At 35.6% G+C, this 18,435-nt stretch overlaps 2 protein-coding genes across 5 annotated transcripts in view; one reads left to right on the top strand and one right to left on the bottom strand.

The window, feature by feature from the left end:
* Positions 1-1,416: 1,416 nt before the first annotated feature.
* Positions 1,417-8,737, bottom strand: LOC117409538 (cyclin-dependent kinases regulatory subunit 2). The gene is made up of 3 exons (XM_034015744.3): positions 8,539-8,737; positions 6,989-7,116; positions 1,417-1,786 (listed from the first exon to the last, which is right to left on the bottom strand). Exons 1-3 carry the CDS (start codon positions 8,595-8,597, stop codon positions 1,743-1,745), a joined length of 231 nt encoding a protein of 76 aa, XP_033871635.1. The 5' UTR covers positions 8,598-8,737; the 3' UTR covers positions 1,417-1,742.
* A 66-nt stretch (positions 8,738-8,803) lies between these two features.
* LOC117962916 (SHC-transforming protein 3-like) overlaps positions 8,804-18,435 on the top strand; it is a 45,922-nt gene continuing 36,290 nt past the window's right edge. For 2 of the 4 annotated variants that reach the window (XM_058992098.1, XM_058992080.1), the window contains exons 1-2: positions 8,804-8,873; positions 9,375-9,415. Coding sequence is in view for 1 of the 4 variants with exons in the window: in XM_058992070.1 (XP_058848053.1) it covers positions 11,350-11,412 (63 nt within the window). In the remaining 3 variants the exon portion in view is untranslated. Of the gene's footprint in view, positions 8,874-9,374; positions 9,416-9,681; positions 9,772-11,312; positions 11,413-18,435 lie in introns of those variants that run through there. The other 2 variants (XM_058992091.1, XM_058992070.1) reach the window with 2 other exon arrangements.

Below are 18,435 nucleotides of genomic sequence, written 5' to 3'. Positions count from 1 at the left end.
TTCATGGGCCCCGGCCTACCTATCAACATTGATACGGGAATACGGGAGATTACAGGTCTGCCCTGGACAAATGTCCCGTTGGCCCCCCCTTAAATCAGGCTCTGACCCCCGTGCAGTTATGCGTCCCCTGCCCCAAAACATAAGGGGAGTTTATGTTTTTGTAATTCTGTCACCGCATTTCAATACTTCAATACTAAACACTTATTGTTTTCAGCATTTTAGATATTTACTTCATCTTTGGTATGGCACACAACTATCTTGGCAATTTTACAAAGCTGCTGCCAAGGCAGCTGCACTTAAAGACTCCTGGGCCACTGCAGGACAAAGTATTTGCAGATTTACAGAAACAATACAATGTGTCAGCATCAGTGACCTTGTCATTGGCCCCTGACCCAATACTGCTGCCATATAGGTTACAGAAGTGATGTCCCTGTTTCAGCATGATAGATACTGCCCACTTACATTGTATTCATATTTGGTCCACTGCTGTATTATTCTATTACAATTGTTGTCCACATTGTTTTAACTTCTGGTCATATCACTGATAAAGCACATTTTCAGATGGTGGTCCCAAAAGATCTCCATTTGCTCCATTGTGAACACTGGTTATCAATCCATCTAAAGTGGAAGCCTTGAGTATTGGAAAATCTTACATTTTAAAATGCCTAAGTTCACTGAGCTGATTCCACTGCCAACAGAGCATTCAGTAAACTCTCATAAAAGTTTATGTATTTGGATATTTTAAAAAGTAGAATATTCTAAAACAAATAGCCTACAATGTGCACGGTACTGTATGTGTATAGCATTTATTTAATCAATGTATTTGTATTTATTTAAATAGTTACACCAAAACAGAGATTTTGTTGTTTGCTTTTAGGCTAAAGGTTTGTAAGGAAGACAGTTAACTTTGTCTGTTCTAATCAATTCGTTTGAGAGAATACATTTACTGAATCTTGGCTCAGAGTCACTTTGACAATTGTAAAACACCACTCCCCTAAACATAACCCAATATAATTGTTTTACAAAAAAACAAAACCAAAAAAAATAAACCACACAGTCTGGCTAAGTCGGTGTATTTTATTGTAGTAGATTATTCATAAAGAATTGGATAAGAGTAGAAAGGGGGGGGGGGGGGGTATCTTCTTCTCTGACAGCTCAAAATGTAAAAAGAAAACAGAAAAAAAAACAATTAAGCCTGTATACTAACCCCTAAGTGATTTGAATCGACTCGCGCAATGCTGTGTTACTATTAACAGCTGTAACAGTTTACCTGAAAACTGACTGGGAAAAGAAAAAGACAATGGACAAAACTAGAGAAGTGGTTAAACACACTTTCCAAACGTTTCTTCTAGCTATACAACCTAGTTTTGTACATCACCATTAAATACACTCAGCAATAGTACATTATCACACATATGAATGTATATGCAACAATTTTATTGAAAACAAAAACATATTTATATATAAAGCTGTTTAAAGAAATTTTACAAAATAAGCCATTGAAGACACATGGTAACACAAATCTGATATCTGGTATTTTGTGTATTTAATGGTTAGTTTCTTCCCCTCACACACAAACAGAATACATTGCCATACTCCTCTGTATTGAACCGAGCTCTGTTGCTGTGAAGAATACAGCCCATGCACAGGGGTTGACTAATTTGTACACTCCCTAGTATTCACTGAATACCACATTATATACAATGTCCCAAAAGATTGAAATGAGGATTCCAGAACGTCACTCAATTTTTTGGAAGAGGTCTTCTGAACAAAAGAATGTGTGGTTCTGAAAAAGAGAAGTAAAAACAAAATAATGAAATTAGAACTTCTAATATTCCAAAATGAAATCTGATTATATAAATTGTACTTATTCATAATAGCTCAAATAATTGTAGCAGAATTAAATTTAACATATCAAAAGTAAAATCGAAAGTGCCATCAAATCCAAAGTAAAATCAAAACAATACCAAGTTAAGACTGTACAAGTCTACAAGCACTGTACCAATAAGTGATAGGGAAATCAATTACTGGGGAAAAAAATAAATAAATAAAAAACACACACAACAGTAATTGAGGAAATCCACAGCTTAACATGCCACTTGGTGTATTTCACTGGCATGTAGCGACACATGTCTAGGTGTGTATTTCCCCAGCAATCAAATAAAATACAAAGATTCAAGGTTAAGGTCAGGGATTCCTGGAAGCTTCAAGCGATCATCAATAGCTTTACATAATCCGGGTGATCATTCTCTACCCAACCAGCTGGCCTGCGATTCAGAAAAAAACATTTCTTGGACAGAAAAAGAAATAAGGTGCAGTGCTCCGTTTTCAAAATTAAAGATATTAGTGTTAGCGTATATTTTGTTTCATACTTTTTCTACCTTAACACTTCTCTTACAACATACACTAGGTATTCAGTACATATTTTATTGACGCAATACATGCTTGGTGTTTTACACTGACTGCCATCAATTGGACTGGCAATAAATGCAGCCCGGAATGGCCACTTAACAGTCTGAAACGTTATTTAAAAAAGTGAACGTCGTTCCAGGCAACGGAGAACAATATTTAGGTGATAAAAAACAGTAACCCATTCTGGGACAAATGTATTTTATATCTAAAACACTCTTTAAGGTGTTTAAAAAACTTTAAAAGAAAAAAAAAAAAAACGTGTTAAGATAGTTGTAGACATGTGTCAACATTTTGGAGAGGAGATCAATTTATTGTTAGTAATCCATTCCCCGCTTTAAATGCATGTATAGGTCAGAAACAGACCAAAACACAACGCTACAAAAGGACTAAATCAAAGTAAAAACAGTAAGAGACATTTGATATTATTAAGTCATTTGCATGGCTTGAAAAAGTCTTCACACCCTTGAACATTTTTCACATTCTACTGCCTAAAAAATACAATTCAAAATGCATTAAAGTAGGAGTTTGTTTCACTGATCTACACTTAACGTGAAAGAACAATTATAGAAATATTCAAAAAGTAATTAAATAAAAAAACAAAGTGTCTTGATTGCATAAGTCTTCACACCCTTTGTCACAGCAAACCCAAATTAGCTCAGGTACAACAAATTGTTGTAACAAGGCACATAAGTTAAATAGAGCCCACCTGTGTCCAATCAGAGTAGTTCAACTGATTTAAATACTCCTGGATGAAGAATCAAGCTGTTTCTGTTGTATGAATTGAATTTGAAACAAATGGCAAAACATGCCAAACAAGGAGCTGCCAAAAGAACTCTGGGATAAAGTTATTGAAAAGGTACAGATTGGGGGAAGGCTATAAGAAACGTTCAATGTCTTTGAATATCCCTTGGGGCACTGACAGGTGCATCATTGTAAAGTGGAAACAGTTTGGCACCACCAAGACACTACCTCGATCAGGCCGTCCCTCCAAAGTCAGTAGCCGTGGCTTAAGGAAACTGCTGAGGGAGGTCACTGTGAGGCCTAAGATTACTTTAAAAGAACTACAGAGGTCTCTGGCTGAGATTGGGGAAAATGTTGACTGTTCAACAATTTCAAGTGAACTCCACAAACATGGCCTATATGGGAGGGTGGCAAGAAGGAAGCCACTGCTGAAAAAAAGCCATATGATGTGCCGCATAGCTAAGCGTAAACCAAACATGGCACATCACCCTGCTAACACCATCCCTACAGTAAAGCATGGTGGTGGCAGCATTATGTTTTGGGGATGCTTTGCAGCAGCGGGGACAGGGAGGCTTGTGAAGATCAAGGGAAAGGTGGATGGTGCAAAGTACAGGCAGATCCTGGAGGAAAACCTGTTCCAGTCTTCCAGAGACCTGGGACTGGGGAGAAGATTCACCTTTCAGGAGGACAATGATCCTAAGCCCAAAGCAAAAGAAACAATGGAGTGGCTCAGCAAGAAGAAAGTGAATGTCCTCAAACATTTTCCATTCTCACCAATAATATTTATACACACATTTGCCATACCCTATCCATGTTGGCCCTATCGTAAAGGGCTTTGAGATGTTCCTGTAATAAGTATTATAAGTAGGGCCCTATCAAATTCACGGTCATAACATTTCAGTTTCAGCTATTTAAATCTATTTAAATTTCAAGACACAGCTAGACACAGCTCTCTGCATCCACTGAATTTGTTGCAATTAAAAGACAGCGCCGAGCAAGCAAGCCCAGGCAAAGGAGGACGGGTCTGTAGCTGGACAACATATTCAGAAGCTAAAAAATATAAACGGGAAGTCTATGAAATTACTGGCATATTTATTTATTTTTGTCCTGCGGTTGCTTTTAATGTATTTTTCTGGTCGTACTACTATTTTGTATATAATTGGCTTCCAAAATATTTTACACGACCCACTACAGTAATTATTGTAGCACTTTATTTATTTTGGACTCTCATTTTAAAATCTAAGTCTAATTTTACTTGCCTAACGGTACTACCAGTTGAGATCCGTAAATCAAACTTAACCTGCTCCGATGCCCGTGTCTACCAATCAGTGAGTAGAGCCCAGTTATTGGCTGCTGTCAAGTGTCAATCAGTAAATCCTGTCCAGTTCATGATGAGCTTTCTTTTTTAAATTGAAACAAGCTAATAAATCACATTAGGAACCTGTAATGGTACTTGGATTTTAGTACAGGGTAAACGTACACAAAACAGATGAGATTTCACGGTGCAAAATGAATCTCATGGTCACATTTTTCACAGCCGTGAAATGGTTTGGGCCCTAACTACAAGTTAATAATCTTATAAGATTGAGGATCAGTGTGCTCCAGTGTAATTATATCGAAATGCACGAGATGAGTAGCAATAATTAGTGCAGACCCTGATCCACCCTTTATTTTGTTAGGGACAGGCTGTACTTAATTTGCCAATCAAATACAACAATGATTAAATGCATTTACATCCTAAACAAAATCTTACAAAGGTAATAGTGATGGTTTGAAATCTAGAGTACTGTCACTGCAGTCAATATTGTGACCAAACAGGCTTAGTTTAGGAAAACCAGGATTAAAACCATCTGTAAATGCAATTTCACTTCTCATAATAGCATTTTTGGGCCGATATGGCTGTTATTTTGCATGCCACTTTCATCGCCTTCTAATGCTGGCGAATCTTATACAAATATATTAATTCTAATATCATTGTAAAGTGAGGTTTCTGGCTGCTACAATCCTTTAGCCCTTGCCATCAGATCTTTCCATTTCTTCAGCACTTCCTCAACACTCCCATTTACATTATAGCACATTTTAAAAGAGTAAGTAGCGGGGTTCCGAAAAATACAGCGTTACACGTCCTCACGTGTTGCTACAACCGTTTAAATAACATACCTGTAATTTCTCTTTTCATTGAATCCTGACAACTTTTAAGTCTGTTTCAAAGCTCTTTTCAAAATGTCCACTCTAGTGCACCGATAGTGTAAGGATTATTGCCTACATTGTCAAACAGGTAACATGGCAATAACAATCCATGATGAACTTGCATCCAATTGGTGCAAGCCAGGTATGCAAGTGTTAATAAACCAATAAATCATTTCTAGGTAGAGCTGTGTTCATAGGTTCGAAGGTTCGTTCACTAGCTAGCCTGGAATACAAAGTTAGTTCTATACCTTTGACGCTTCATCAGGCTCCATTCATGCACATGTTTTTTTTTGTTCCTCTTAACAGAAACCGTTTGACAATGTGTGAATACTATAAAATCACACAAAGGTCACACATGCAAATTTCAATCTTTTGATTTGTATAATGCATATTACTTAAACAAAAGTTGTTGTATTAAAATCCACTACCAAATCGTCATACATAGCAACTCTTAGGTGCCGCTGGCGCAGGGTATGTTTGCCAAAGCATAGTGGGTGTAGTGCTTCAGTAAAATATGTACTGAATACCTAGTGTACAAGACAGGGTAAGAGAAGTGCTATAGTACAATATGTTTGAAACATACACCAACACTAATATTTTTAATTTAGAAAACTGAGCACCGTCAGCCCCTCCCCCCTCCAGCTCATGTTATCCAGTGGCAGAACTTAATTTCTTCATTCTCCATCTCGACAGCAAAGCGTTGTAAAGCGTAAGCTGTACTGAAAGAAATGTCTCGAAACCTCAGCTGTTTAGATTTTTTTGTTAAATGCCCAGATGACCAAAATAAAAGTTGAATGAAAGTGGTGCAATCTCTGGGGTTACTTGACAAGCAGAAGTTCACATTATTATTATTATTATTTAGCAGTAGTAAAATGTGACCGTGACTGCTAACCTGCTTGGAACGGTGACTTAAAGCTTTGTTTTGCATAAGTCTGCTGCAGTTCTATTAATTGGCCGCAATAAGGTGCTGCTGCAATGCATACTGTATATATCGCAAGCAGCATCAATTACGTGTGCATAAACAACGTATTTATTATAAAAACATGATTACTGTTCTATATAACATTTTTAAACTACATGTGAATGTTTTATTGCATTTATATGGATTACCTGTAAAATAGGATTTTCAATCAAATATAAACATGTAACTATGTATGGCGACGTCACCAGTAAATTATGCAAATTAGTACCACAGAAGGTTCGAACCTTCGAAGGTTAAAACGCACCCTTTGCTGCAGCCCTAGTTCTAGGAGGGTGTGACTGTTGGGTTTTAACTTGACAGTACAGAGAAGCTATGCTTTGCACCGATGTATCTTCTATATTGTCCTTACCACAACCTTCCCTAAAAATGTAACAAGCAGCTTCTTTAAATTTTATTAGCCAGTGACAAGTTGTGCCATTGAGTGCTGCTTCACATTAGCCTAAAAATAAGGATATGAAACTTAACATTTAAAAAGTATTCTGGCACTCAGCCTAGTTCTTAGAGGATAGGAACAATTATTAAACCTAGCACCTACAGTGAAATAGAATTTATGTCTTTCACATCCAGCACCTTTTATAAGCAAAATTTTTATAAACACTATTTATAAACTTCAGGAACTTTGAACTAGTCTGTAAAGGTAATTTTGGAAGGTTCTGGTTGTACCTGGCTCGTGCATCATGTAGTGAATCCATCCAAGACTCTGTTGTACACCCAATCGCCTCCATTCTTCTTCTGACATTAGATGAGTTTTTGGTACTTGTTTTGCAAGTTCCTTTGGCAACATAACATGCCTGTAAATTTAAAGAGAGGTGTTATGATGTCACTTGTACAATATCTTCAAATAGTCGTATTCCAAATTATCTTCCTTTGAGGCGTCTTAGTCCCTTTTTAAAAGTTTAAAATTAAAAATAAAAGAAAGCAAAAGTGTAGGCCAATCTAGCCAGACAAGACTTTATTGCTCATTCTACGCAAAGAAAAAAAGTGACAAATGGCAAACATCTTTCTTTTTTTTTAACATTAGGAAATATATTAACAAAGACATGAAACTGACCCTTTCAAATGCCATCTATGAAAATAACTGCTCCAAAGTGCTTTTGGCAAGAACTTACTGTAGCCTACTTCACAACCTCTCTACAGGGTCCTGCCCTATTTTTTAGAAGCCCTTATTCTAAACTACAGTCTGTAAACGTAAAGAAATTACAGTAGCCCCCGTGTGGAATATTCTAGACAACTTTAAACGGCATGTTCAGTGAATAAACACAGGTGTTCACACACAAGTATGCTGGCATAACAATGTCAATCGTGTGACAAGTGGCAAGATGCTTAAATTGTTCTTGAGGGATACCCTAGCGATCTTCACGGGGAGATGCAGCTTTTTATAAAATACATGAAATGGACGCCATAGAATTACTCGGGAATGTGAGGGGCCCATTTAAAACTAAAGTATGAGCATATTTTTGGTGTTTTTAACAACACATTTTCCGCATGCTTCACCATTCAATACTATAATGTAATGTGTCAAGTTGGTACAATACGGACTTTAACAACCCGCTGTGTATCTACAGTAGTGCTCACTAAAATAACAAACAAAACCTAGCGTCAACCAAGTTCATTCAACCCGGGTAACGTCATGCGGCCGACAACCGAGTTTCCCAGAATTCTAGGATGGCATAATTTGCAAGAAATATGAACGACATAAAACAGTCTGCAACATTAAAGAAACATAACTTGAAAATGTTGTTTACAACACCATCAACCATATTTCGTGGCGTGTTTACCAATGTGTACCTATCGTTTCAGGAAACAAACAAAAACGCGTGCTGCTCATCACAGCTCTACAGCATGGCGGAAGGAACACACATTGTATTTTTGAACCGGTTGCATTAATCTCCAAAGGTTTTAGTGTTACCTATTGTAACTATTTATATTTGTATTTGCTAGTGACATAAGCGGACTAAATAATAATAATAATAATAATAATAATAAAAATAATAATAGCAAACACTTACAGATTGTTTTATATTGTGCCCCAAAAATAGTTTCAAAAGTTTTCTATTACTCAATTGTTTAATACAAACATATACACACATATACAAGTGAACCCGGTTAAGATTTCTAATAAAAACTGTATTTTATTAATACATTTCCCCGTTCATTTCCGTTGCTTACAACACTTTTTAAAATTACCAGATTACTAATAAACACAAGCTTACCTGTATTCGTAGTGCTCGTCGGCATACTTATCAGAATAATATATTTGTTTATGAGCCATGTCTTATGGATGACTGATTTAAATTGGAACGCGTCGTGTTTGGAAACGATGCGTGAAAGAAAAATTGTTTTAAAAATGTTCTCTGTCTGTTTGCCTCTGCCGTGTTTCTAACTGACACGGTTTCAAAAGTAAAGTGGAACAGAGCTTGAACAAGGAGGACTATCATCTGATTGGACCGATAATATCATGTGACACCGCTCAAGTTAGCTTCGTCGCTGAGCATCACGGGAACGTTACAAGCTGGCCGCCACCGACTGAAGAAAAGATGATGATAAGGTGAGGTGTGGGTTGAAGTGAATTGATATTATTCACATATTATTGCCAGTTACCATACGGTGCAAGACTGTAGTAATGTTACTCCTTAGAAATATTATTCAAACCCTTCTTTGAACAAGCCTAGAATTTTAAGTTCCCTCCACCTGTCTTCATAGCTTATAACTGTTAAACCTGGAAATAAGTTACCTCTTTGAGCTCTCTACAAAGCTGCAGTGTGCTTTTTGTAATACAGTGACATAACAATTAAATGAGCACAGTATTCCAAGTGTTGCCATTTAAACAATAACTACTGCAGGTATATTTGGTTGAAGCAGGTTTAGGAAGCAAGTTTTATGGTGTGAGGAATAAACTGATGCAAAATCGAACATGATTATGGGACACTGCATTTATTTAGGACTACCGGTATTGTAATTACATTTAATTACAAAAAGACGACCTAATGTAAAAAATAAAGTCTATTGGTGCTGATTTTTAACTATGATAAACACTGTATCTTTCCAGCACTAATTGCACTCATAGACTGAAAATGAGAATCTGCACCGGTAAGTGTGATATTTTCTACTTGTGTTTTTTTATATCTTATTGGGTTAATAGGATTATTTTATGGTGGCTCCTCAAGACTGGCAGGTTTTTGCAATGGTGACTCCAATGCAAATAAAGAGCCAATGTTGCACCCAGTCATTCAACATTGGTAGTAAGTAAATGAATGTTGGGGTACCATTGCAGTTGTAATGGATTGATGTTTTACCTATTACAATATTTTTCTTTTTTTCTGTATTGTGTTTTGGTGTGAAAATAATGCTGCAAGCACTTTTAGGAAACATGTGCTTAGATATAACAAGAAGGAGGTGACACCCAAAGAAAGAAAGAAGTCCAGCTTTTGTAAACAGGAAACAAGGTAGGAAAGTCTGCAAACAAACAGGAAGTACACAAATTCACATGCACACTAAAGGAGGAAATAGAAAACCTACAATTAGGGAACACAGTGCAATTTTACATGCAATTTGTTTTTAAACATAAATGCTATTAATTTGATTTTCAAGTCCTAGCGCTTAGCTACGTTTCAGCACCCATAATAATTTTCATAAATGTGCAGTCCAGGTTTTTAAACATCACATTTCCAAGCAATACAAAATAAAAGCTCCCTGAAAACAAAGTAAATGTTTTTCTAAAGGCAGTAACTTGAAAGAGGGTCATGGTCCAAATGGCGGATTCTGTCGTCCCACCCCAACTTAAAGCAATCCATAGTGCATTGCATTGCTCATTGCATTTCTTTAGGTAAAAATCATAACTATTGAGAAAAAAAAAAGAAATCGATGACATCCAATTAAGTAATAAACATTTTCTTAAACTATGTAGTGTGTAATGTAGGTGTGTTTCCACCTGGTGGTGCTGTTTTGTAAACCTTAAGGAAAATAATGGAATTTAATTGTAATTGCCTTGGCATAACTTTACTTTTGGTAATCTTTCTCCATTGCCTTTGTGTGCTGTTCTGTGGTGTGAGTTCTGCAATAGTGCAGTTAAATTGTCAAACTACACCATAACTTTTTGCCCATATGAACAGAGCCCTGTTTTTTTGCATAAGGGTGCACCAGAGGTCCAGCAATATATCTGGAGAGTCTTAAAGGAGATTCACCATGCAGAATCTACAATTAATTCAAATCCTCTCCCTCTCATAAATTTAAGAGTTTGTTTTCACACAGTTTTGTTTGTTGTTTCATGTCACACACACACACACACACACACACACACACACACACACACTTGCAATACTTGAAATATTATGTTATCAGTACTAGTGTTTAAAAGCCCGTTCTTTTCTTGGTAATGCACTTAAAGCCTACTTAATATCTTCGGAAATATATTAGGCCAACCGTGGAAACTGATAGAAAAAAAAAACATTTCCACACATGAACTCCATTAAAACCATTTCTTCTGTTGGATGATTGGTGTAAGTCTAGTTGTGAGCAGGGAACATATTTTTAATTGCAACTGTGCAAACAGGCCGATGTTTGCTGCTTGTTCAGATGTGCATTAAAAAGACACGTGGGTGCTATTTTTGACCCATGGCCTTAGAAAATTGTTTCTCTTGCTGGTTTAACACTCAGATGTCAGGGACTAAATCTAATATAATGTGGGGGATCGGGATACAATTAACAGGCTGATGGAAGTCTTTTCCTGTACAGATGTGACAGTGAACTTAAAGTGCACTTTTAAAAAGGAGGTACTGGGATATTTATTTGTAGGCTTTACCTGTTGAGTGTGCTGACTAAGTAACTGATTGTCTCAGATGGGCAGGGCTACAGTGGTTTCTTGCGTCCTGGTCATTGCCATTCAGAGTTAGACTGAATAAGTGAATAACTGAATAAGTGAGAGCGCCATCATTTACTGACCAAGTGGCCTTGAAAGGAAAAGCTAAAGTGGCTTTTTTTCTTAAAGGATTAGATTTTTACTGTGTGCGCCATAGTCTGTGAAGATGTCATATTGCCTTGGTTTCCTAAAATGGCAGAACAAATTTGCAAATGAAAACTCAAAAAAGGTAAGATAACAACCTATACTTAAAAAAATAAAATAACATATTTTTTTTTTGCTGAATTATTCTCTGAATGTACATATAATACATACTACATCAAACACATTTTTAAAGTCTGTCCAATACACTAAACTAAAGAAGATGGAAGGAATAATAGGGTGTGTTTGCACATGAATTTACTTATGAGGTTTTTACTTACACTGTTTTCCTTCTTGCCACCAATGTTTGTTTTTTTTTAAGAAAACAGTGTATTGTACTGTTAATTCTAATATTGGTCATAATTATTCTAAGAACATTGAATAAAAAACATTAAAAAAAGCATTGAAAAAAGCACAGTTGATCATACTGTAGCTTGTGTTGAATATATATATATATATATATATATATATAATTTTTTTTTTTCTTTTATAAAAGTTACATAAGACTTTTTTTACACAGTAGCAGACCACTGCTTGGATACACTTAATTATTCAGTGATGTAAATCGGGCATTTATGTTTAATTAACAGATAAAGTATATTTGTTCTGCTGTGTTAATTTACTTTTCAGTATACATTTATCATATCACCATATCATTCTCAAAGTACTTAACCACTACAAAGCGAGAGAACAGGGTAAGATACATAGATAGCTAATTGCTTATAAAAACTGAATGAATATGTCAGCGGCTTTTGCAAAACCATCATCACAGAAGAGTGGCAAAACTGCAAACAAGATGGCATACCAATTCTTGCATCACTGACTGTTAAAATTAAAATTACTTGACTTATTAACCTCACCTGTTTTGCTATATTCTTGTACAGAAATTAACATAAATGTGTTCCCCCATCAAACAAACCCTGCTGGTTTTGCTATTTATGTGTTCATGATCAGTATTAAGGTCTGCTGCCATTTAGATAAATTATAAAGACTCCTTTGTACTGTTTTTTCCTTTCACTTTAGCTTGTACTGGTATTACATTATTTGATAGCACCAGGCATGTAATGTATAGCCTGTAAGAGTTGTGAGGGGAGCATAGTAAAATTGCTCCCTGTTGCAAAGTTAGTAAAGTAATTAAAATGTTGAAAAAAAAAAAGTCAAAGGGTTTTTTTAAAAACATTTTAATTAAGGTAACAGAAATACACATTGTAATTATTAATATTTTCCACTAGAGGGCATGTTAAGATGTGTGGTTAGCTAGCAGTTTGAGCCTTTTTGAGCTTTGAGTTTAATTAAAAATACCAGGACTGTATTTTCAGAGCTTTTATTTGGGCCTTTAGTTCAATGGTCAAACAAAATGTTCTGAATTAAGATTCAAAGGGGGGGTGTTTCCTCTGATTGGTGTGGTGGTGGTAGTGACAAGAAAAGAGTACTAATACTAATTGGTATCAAGATAGTACCCAGAAGTCCTGTTGCTACCACAGTACTGTTTTGAGTGGGTACTATTACTTAGAACATTTTCTCCTAAGAATGCACTTAACTGGTGTTAGTGGTATATTAATCTCCTGCCTTATGTGATAGTACTTTTTGCCACTGCTTCTGATTTTTGAATTTTACGTTTTTATTTTCCACAAAATTGTAAGTAGATTAAGTTTGCAATTAGAACCACTCTCAGCTTCTCAGTTTTATGTTGGTTTTATGGATCACAAATTTGAACTCATTGTTCTGTTAGATTTGATACAGTTTTCTACAGATTATGTTAACGATTCTTAAGAAATCGGTTTAATTTTATTTATTCTTATTTTATTAATTACAAGTAATTTAATTGCCATAAGGAAGTTCAAAATTTAATGACAACAGGGGAAGAATCAAGATATTTGAAGGATACAGTGAGCTTGTGATAGAGACCTTTGTGATTTTCAATTATGTAAATGCTGAGAGTTTAAAATGTGCTTGTCTGAGAAGGTAACAAATTGTGATGTGTTTATTTTTAAAGCACTAGGATGTCTGCTTTTATAGTACCTTTGTAACTCCGCAGACACACACACACACATATATAGTATACAAACTGTACACATTCCACACTAGGGTACTCCAAAATTGTAGAATATCCACTTTACATAAAGACCATTAACAAAAGCAAATGACACTTGCTACAGTATACGGTTGGGCTGGCAAACCATTCATCCTGCTTGTTGCTATGCTGTCTTTGAAACTATGGTTACGACGAAGGGGCTTTAGGATTGATCTTTATATTTCTTCATTTAAGCAGGCTTTGGCGTTGGGAAGGACTGCATGCCCTTTAGAAGGAAACTGTTAGCCACAAACCCTCATTTCTATGTGCTGAAGGGAAAGTTAAATGTAACATATATAATTGCTTTTTGTATGTGTGCAAAATAAGAATCAATGTCAGGTTGCATACAGTATTGCAATGAATGCTCATAGTTTTGCTGTTTTATATGTCGTAACCATATTTAGTTTTAGACAAGGATAGTACAAGCCTTAGTTTTGTATTTACAGTAAGAAATATTTAGGTCATTTTTACAATTGTATTCATATTTTGCCAAGACATTTTGACTTGTACAATATAAGGTTCTGTTAACAAACTTAAATTGGTAGGTTTTGAATATAACTGCTGAATCTGCTACCAGTAAAATACGCGGATTGAAAATTTCATTTTTTATCTCTTTACATCCTGTATTTTTTTTTTTTTTTTTTGAGACTAGTCCCAAGACAACATAAAATATTCCTAATCGGTCCCTAATACAACACAAAAATAAACCCAAACTCTTAGGCTTTTCTAGGTCTTGTCTTGACCCAATGACATATTTCAAATTTCAGGTTTCTTTCTTTTTTTTTTTCACATTGTGAATATGTTTAGTTGGATATCAGTTGTTCTTTCTAAAAAAAAAAAACTTTAAATACCAGTCCTATTCTGAACGGCTCTTCTCTTTCTATCTTTAAATCTTAGTCTGGCTACTTTTTACATGTTGGATGCTTCTGTGATATGGAAGCAACACACGGTAACAAGGTGTTCAAATGCTACTGTATGTAAAAGTTTTGAACAGGTAGGAATGGGGGTTTCCCCCTCTGGGAAAACCTCTAAAAGCTCAATGACTCTCCAGAGACTAGACACACAAGAAAATGGTTTGAAAAGGAATTCACAGTTTAATCCACCTTCCCACTTTAACATGTCCTAGTAATTTTAAAGAAATAGTTACCATTGTTTTTTTTATTTCCATTCTGTGTTCTCTCAGTAGAACAGAAAAACAACACTTGGATTACATAGGGGACAGGCCAATAACATAATTGTACACAAAACACTGATCAATACTTCCTGTGAAAATTAATCTATATTATGAAGATTTTTAGTATGTTTCATACAAAATACCACAATGTTTTTAATCAATAAGTACATTTTGTATGAAAACGTTCTCTTGTACAGTGCAGCCACAGACAAAAGCATGGGCACCCTAGGTTTATTATACCATAATTCGAGGTAACAGATTAAGGACAAGCATTTAGCAAACGTTAACCACTTTTTTTAATTTTATTTTTTATAAAGATTGTTTCTTAAACTACCAGGAATTGTGCATTTTGGTCTTTGTCATATTAATTATTGGCTAATGTTCACTAAATACTTGTATTTTAAGATTAAAAAATAAACATAACGCTTTACTTCTGACATTTACCGGTAAATCTCAAGAATAGCCAAGTGCTTTTGGCTAATGACCAAATGTCTCACTTTCGCATTGTAAGGCTTCAGGAGTCCTGTGTAACTTATACTGCCACACGAGTCTACCATGCTGCAATAAGTACGAAAATATATCTATTCACTGCCTTCTCTTTGTGGCATTTTCTGGCATAATCAAAGTGTGATTTTTTTTTTATTGAAAAAACAAATTATTTCATTTGCATTTAACAGAATGTGTTTTTTTTTTTTTTTTTTTTTTTTTTTTTTTTTTATCAAGTTACTATGTGTTTGGAGCACAATATCCTTCACACCATTTGAATTGTTTTTACAATTGTTTTGCTCAATTGTGCATAGGGCTGCCAGTTAAGCCTCCAAATAGCAATCGATTAGTTGGGCACACAAAATATAATCGTTTGAATAAATATATAGAGGGCTAATTAACTGTAGTATAGCTTTATGTGTGGTAGTGTAGGAGTACTGGCATTACATTTTTTAATCTAGAGATGTACGAACTGGTTTCTTTGAAACCGGATACCCGGTTCCTGCTTTGGAACCGACGAACCGGATACAAATATCAATGATCCGGTTCCAGTGAGTGCTGTTATGTTTTTAATAAAACCGATTATTAAATAAACATAAATTCATTCATCAAAGACGATTAATTTCTGTCAAAAATACATTTGATAACTATAATGGACACGTTCATATTTAGAAAAAATGTAGCCATTAAATGTTTTTGATGTGATTTTTGGTAATGGGGTGATAACCCCCAAGCTATGACCTGCCATATCTCAGAAACTATTTGGAGTTAAGAGACAAAAAAACATATTTTTTCATAATTTTAGCATTATCTAACTATGTACCGAGTTGAGCACTGAGTCAAGCCATAACCAATATATTTGTATTATATTGCAGTGCATGATTACTTTCAACATTGTGCAGTTTAGGTGCAGATCACCTTGCTTTGCTTTCATAGACAGGTCTGAATGTAATTTATTAATATTTAATTCATTAATACTTGAAGCCTTTTTTAAGTAAATGTTATACAATAAACACATTTGGTCAATAGTTGTATTTAAACATATAGCCTAACCTTTTAAATAGTATGTTGCTCATGAGCAGATAATTTAGACCAGTTTTAAAACAGAAGATTATTTGCTATTTCAATATGTGGCTTATGATACTTCAAACACTCATATGAGCTGCCTGCGTAGCCCTGTGTAGTACGGGTAGACTTTACACTGCTTAGGCATTTAGGATTTGCAAACAAGTCTGATTAATAAGTGCCCAGATGGTCTTTTTTGTTTCCCACATGAATATATGTAGCTGCGTTATCAGTGTTGTGGGTAGTGTTTTTGAAGCGAGCAAGAACAATTCTATTAGCTGATGTTGGTTAATCTCAAGGCATGTTGAGAATCAGTTTATGGAGGAGAATATACATACTGTAACATGTGTTTTCAAGCTGTGGATGAAGATGAAGAGGGAGAATTGGTGAAAGTGTTTGTGTGAGTGTGTGTAGCTGTAAACCAAGTAACCTGTGGTAAAATGTTCACAAGCATCTGAACTTTGGTTCAGAGTGTCAAAGTGCATTAAGGTACTGAATAGCAATAAAGGGATACGTTATACCATTTACATTGTCGGAAAATATTTCTTTTCTAGAGGTCACGAAACTCAGCTTTTAAAAGTTGATAAAATAGTTAGTAAGGATAGTAAATATATAAGCGCAAACAACAATAGGGAGTCATAAGCCCCTTTCACAGTGGTTACCCAGATCACAGTCCTGTGTAGTGTGAAACCACGTACCTGGGTTGTACCCAGGCTGACCCAGGTCTCAGCGACCCACCTCAGGATGTGGGTTGACACGCTTTTAACCTTGCGCTTATTAAAGGATTATGAGGACCCTCTATGTGCCTGCAACGGTTCTGAGTGCTGTAGTTATAGGTCAGTTTAAAACTAATATCAATTATTAATATAAATAACAAATAAAATAAAATAATAAACATCCAATTGCTTCCCATTTCGCTTTGTGATTCAGGTGTAAATTATATAAAGGTGCAGCAGGTCTTTTTATATTTTGTAATGTAAAAAACAAAAAAAGGTTTTAAGGAAACAGTATCAGAAATTCTGACCTGTAATTAATGAATATAGGGCAGCAGTGTGGAGTAGTGGTTAGGGCTCTGGACTTGACCGGAGGGTCGTGGGTTCAATCCCATGTGAGGGACACTGCTGCAGTACTCTTGAGCAAGGTACTTTACCTAGATTGCTCCAGTAAAAACCCAACTATATAAATATGGTAATTGTATGTAAAAATAATAATGTGATATCTTGTAACAATTGTAAGTCGCCCTGGATAAGGCCGTCTGCTAATAAATAAATAATAATAATAATGTGATAGGTCTGTGTCTGTGTGGCATGCATGTCAAATCACTCTATCTATGATTCTAAGCCTGCACTTTCCTGTTCCTATCTAGATGCTGCAGTCCCTATTGTGGTGCAAGTCACGTTGCAGTGAATGAGCAAGATTGCAGGAATATTGCACTCTTTGTTCAGTGATTGGATAAAAACGAATGCCCTCCACACCTACATACTGTACATCCAATCTCCACAGCTTCCTCTGTGTTCATTCTTCCTGCAGTTTTAATTATGTATCCTTGGAGAGGGTCTGACAGATACAAGCAGTCACGACTATGCAGATTAACTCGCTGAGCTCTGTAGTTAATTTCCAACAGAAAATAAACACCATGTTTTCTATTTTTTTCTTCCTTGTTTCAATGACCATGTCATTTTCACATTTTTGTTGTTACATAAGAAAGCTGTGATTTAAGAATATTGTGATATGAATATTTTACAATCCAGACAAAAAGCCTTCTAGCCAGCTAAACATTTATATGCGTCATTGAAGTAAATATTATTACAGCAGAAAAAAAAGCTTAGCATTATTGGTACGTCATTTGTAGAGACTGTTATGTTGTCTTTCAGATAATGAATGTAGTGCGTTGAAAAGGTGGTATTATTATTTTACTCTTGGTTTTTCTTCCCAGTTTAGAATGGCCAAACTCTGAAAACAAGCGAGTTGTTTCTGCACTCATAAGAGATCACGCGCTTGACAGGGGGTAGATTTGATGACATAATGCAAAGGGGCAGAACTCCAAAACTACTGGAGTCATTCTGTATATCAGGGGTAAATGGAGACTGTTTTATAGTCAGGCACTGCTTGAATGCAAGCCAAGATTAAAAGTAAAATGAAGTTTGATTATTGCTCCAAGTGCGTCACCACTTCGAGAACACCACTTCGAGAACACCTTTCGAGACGCTTTCTACCACCCATGTGTGCTGGTAACCAAATAATCAGAATTCCCCAACAAACATCATGGAGTAGTTTTGCAATCAGAGTCCAGTAAATAGGAACAATAGACG

The sequence above is a fragment of the Acipenser ruthenus genome, chromosome 2, assembly GCF_902713425.1.
Source record: "Acipenser ruthenus chromosome 2, fAciRut3.2 maternal haplotype, whole genome shotgun sequence".
Taxonomy (NCBI): domain Eukaryota; kingdom Metazoa; phylum Chordata; class Actinopteri; order Acipenseriformes; family Acipenseridae; genus Acipenser; species Acipenser ruthenus.
This window is presented reverse-complemented; position numbering and strand designations above follow the sequence as displayed.